This window comes from Anopheles coustani, chromosome 2, assembly GCF_943734705.1.
Source record: "Anopheles coustani chromosome 2, idAnoCousDA_361_x.2, whole genome shotgun sequence".
NCBI lineage: Eukaryota > Metazoa > Arthropoda > Insecta > Diptera > Culicidae > Anopheles > Anopheles coustani.
In genome coordinates, this window is record NC_071289.1 from 62,552,823 (window position 1) to 62,556,873 (window position 4,051).

General features: G+C 46.7%; 1 protein-coding gene across 1 annotated transcript; it reads left to right on the top strand.

Annotated features, from left to right (window-relative positions):
* The first annotated feature begins 273 nt into the window (after nt 1–273).
* Nucleotides 274–1,839, top strand: LOC131264787 (uncharacterized). The gene is made up of 2 exons (XM_058267054.1): nt 274–1,258; nt 1,373–1,839. The coding sequence occupies exons 1-2, from the start codon at nt 274–276 to the stop codon at nt 1,837–1,839; spliced, it is 1,452 nt and encodes a 483-aa protein (XP_058123037.1).
* The last annotated feature ends 2,212 nt before the right edge of the window (nt 1,840–4,051 follow it).

Sequence of the window (4,051 nt, forward strand, 5' to 3'; positions counted from 1 at the left end):
TTACATGTGATTCCAAGAAAACTAACGAGTTGAAGTGTCAGTGTTTATGGTGACTACCTTTGTAGTCCAATTAAGAAATTCCAGAATTTGGACAAAGCACCAAGGAAATGAACTCCAATTCAAATTATTTGTCTAAGTCTCTCAATATTCGATGAGCCCTAAGTAGTGAGCTGCTGGTCAGATAATTTACCCAAGTCCTTAAATATTCGGACAAGGAACCAACAAGGAAGTAGTGAGCAAGCAAGAGAATCCAGAGTGCACCACCTGCGGACCATGACGATGGACATCAAGCAGTCGCGAATGAATGTGAAAATAAACTCTGTGGCTCCGGATGGTCAAGTGCAGCTTTCAGAACTTCCCCAACACCAGAACCACCATAACCACCAGGGTGCGACGAAGCTTCCAGAGTCCGGATTCCGCGGCTCCGGTCGAGGAACCGCCGGTAAGCGTTCGTTCGATGTAGCCTTCCTGATGCTGCCGGACGAGAAGCTGACGACCAATGGCCGCAATGGCAAGCAACCGCGAATACGTCAGCAGCCTCCACCGTCCCCATCGCCCACCATCGACGTTGAGAGTGACTCGACGCAGTCGGAACCGCGCTCCGAGGATCTTTCCCTGAAGAGCGGCTTTAGTCCGATCCGCTCGCCGGATCACGTCGCCGAACGGCACTTCAATCTGGACATGCTCCGCCAACGGGCACTACTGGTCGATCACCATCAGCATTCGCAGCCACTCGCAACCGCAGCCCACCAACAGCAACCGCACGAGCCGATGCTCCCAGGAGGTCACGAGCGGTTGGCCTATCTGTTTCCTGGCGCGCGGTTCTACGAACATCCCTTCGGAAGTCTGGTACGGGGCGAGTTCCCACCGGGAGAGCTTCCACGCAGTGCGTTCTCGAAGGTGACAAGCGTCAGTGTGCCCACCGAGTCACCGCTACCGCCGCTAAGTCCCGACCGACATAGCTGCCCCTCGACAAGTCCACCGATTTCACTAAGTCCCGGCTCGCAGACTTCCGCCGCCGGCTTTCGAGCATACGAGTACGGACCGTTCCTTTCGCCCAGCCCCGGCAGTCCCGCTCCGGGAAGTTCCCTCACGGCCGTCGGTGAGTCGCTGGTACGCAAATCTTCGTCCCCCGCCAAACATGGACCGCCGGGTCACGTCACCATTCCGCTCTACCACCATCCCAACGATCCTAGCGCCCCCGGCGGTGGTTCTCCGTACTTTCCGTCGCATCCGTTCGGACTCCCGTCGCCGTTCGGTGGCGGTGGTACGGGTGGACCAGGGCCGACGGTAGGTGGTCATCACCAACCGCCTCCACCACCACCACCAGGTGGCCATCCCGGTGGCCTTCATCCGCAGCACCCACATCAAGCCGGCGGACCGAACGGACCGCTGCTGCCCGAGGTCGATGGACTGATCCGCAATCCGGCCGCGGCCGCCATCCTCTCCACGCTGCTACCGTCGGCCATGAGCACCTTCACGCTGTCCGCGCAGAACGTGTGCGCCAAGTGCAACATCAGCTTCCGGATGACCAGCGATCTGGTGTACCATATGCGATCGCACCACAAGAGCGAACACGTGCACGACCACGCCCGGCGGAAGCGCGAGGACAAGCTGAAGTGTCCGGTGTGCAACGAGAGCTTCCGGGAGCGGCACCACCTGACGCGCCACATGACCGCCCATCAGGACAAGGCGGGCGATCTGCTCGAGAAGACTCCCTCGTCCTCGGGAGCGGCGGCGTCGGCTTCCAACAAGCGCGCTCTGGACACATCGCGTCATCACCAGCAGCAACAGCAACATTTGAATCTTTCGGCCGTAGGAGGAGGACGGCATGCGTAACACGTCGGGACTTTTCTCGCCAGCAGGACGACACACAAGGGCATGAATTGGAACATCTGTTAGGATTTTCCCCGTGCGCGAAACAAGTGCACGCAGCGAACGCAGCTGAAACGCTCAACCCTTATCCCGTCGACCACTTGGTTCCGGTGGTTTTGCACAACGAGAGACGATTAAAATATGCTTTAATCAGGATCCCCTATCCCCTGGTGCTCGAGAGGAGATGTGCTAAGGGACCGAAAGGGTCCACTTTCGAGGGATCCGATTATCCCATTTTACAAACGAATGCTAAAGGATTCCTTCAAGGACCGTACGCAACAATGGATCAGTACTAGACAATGGTAATGAAAACATCTGAAACGGCGCGAAGAAACATGTGCAAGAATAATAGAAGTTAAAGGGCGCATATAGGGTCTATGTACAATTAAAATCGTAAAGCAGGACCGACTAATGAACATATTTAAATACCCATCCATTGAACAAGCATATAGGTGTACAAAACAAAAACAATTATCCTAGTCCGGAAGCAAAAAAAGAGGAATGAAGGAAAAAACCAAACTGGATGGTTGCCAATGTTGAGTTTAAATATTAAGTATTATTCAAATGTGATATTAAATGTACTCTAGGAACAGCGATAAGACAAAAAGCAAATAATCAATCTCCGTGCGACTTTAGCGAATCTATAACCTAAGTGAATATCCTAGGTAGACCGAGAAAAAAGCAGGGGTGGTATGTTTAAAGTGGTATAAATGTAAAGAAGGAAACTGTAAAGCAAAACATGTAGAAGGAACACAAAATCCATTAAACACTCACACACACCATACACACATTAACACAAAATGTATTTAATAAATGTTGTCTTATCGTAAATGGGTAATTTTTATTAATGATGCCGTTTGTGCGGCGTTTACAGGGGGTGTGTTTTGAGGGAAATTCAACGAATGCAAGAACACTTATCGGAGCATCCGAAAAATTGATTACACAACGGAGCAGTTTATTTTTCATTCGTCGTCAAGCTTGAAAGGTGCAACATCATAAATCATCCGTTTGTCTGCTGGATTATCTTTTTTGGTTTTTTATTCTGATTCACTCAAAGTTACGCGATCATTAGTGCAAATGCAACGCGAGTGGCGTTAAACTCTCATTACAGAGTACGATCCTGTTTTATTTCTGGATCATGTCTAAATATTATACAATATTACTTTTATGACTGAACAAAATTGGATATCTTTGCCCAAAATTGGATGTAGATAAACATTCCTATTCTTTTTGAACCTTGAATTTCAAAAAATCCTTCAAATAAAACGAAGTAAAACAAGTTTTGCAAATATGTTCATAGAAATAAAAGACATTTGCTAAACGTTTAATGGATTAGATGATCTTCCAAGACACTTTTACTAAACTTTGGATTTTTGTCGGTCACTTATTTATCACCTATTAATTTAGTTTTGAGCTGGTTTTTAATAAACCTAAGCATTTTAGAATGATTAGCAAGATGTAACAAGTTAATAGTATTAATTGTTACTCCAGAAAAATACGGAATTGGAAGAACCGGTTCACTGTGAGTTGATAGCATTTGGAGAATCAATCTTTGTAGCTAAGCTGATAAGTTCGAACGGATTTGCTATTTTAAACAGACAACTAAATATCAAGCGACGTGCAATTATTTTTACTGAAGAATTAATTTTAATCGCAATTTGGTTCCTTTCTGGAATGTACAGAGCGTTCATATATATATACGAAACAATTACGAACGCTCTGTACATTCTTATTTGGCGTTTATCGTAGAACAATTAAATAAAAGCACCAATTAACACAATGGTTCGCATCAAAACAAAACAAAATTGCATATTATGTGATTACATTTATTTGTATTAAGTAAAAATAAAGTAAATATTAGATTAAAAAATCTGGTTCAGGTAAGCTTTATGGATGATTATAATGAAGAGTGGATATTATTCATAACAGTAACTTTCAAAAATTCCCTTCATTAAAATCGCACTTTCCGGTACGGTTGCAGATGATCCGAAATTCCCAACAGCTCGGAAAACAGGTCCCTGCTGTTTATTTTTCCTGTTTACTCTCAAGATTAACAACTCGCCGCGCATTAGGCCAACAACCTGTTCGTTTAGGCCGCACAAGCAAACAGTGAACACATTGTCTTGCTACAAACGCCCTCCTATGGCTCCTTTTTCTCCACTCATGTCTCGCTTCC

Excerpts from the sequence above, each read along its gene's own strand:
- LOC131264787 (XM_058267054.1), top strand. The coding sequence starts at position 274 with ATGACGATGGACATCAAGCAGTCGCGAATGAATGTGAAAATAAACTCT. Across the intron at positions 1,259-1,372 it reads CGGACTCCCGTCGCCGTTCG|CCGGCGGACCGAACGGACCG; the intron begins GTGGCGGTGGTA and ends ACCCACATCAAG.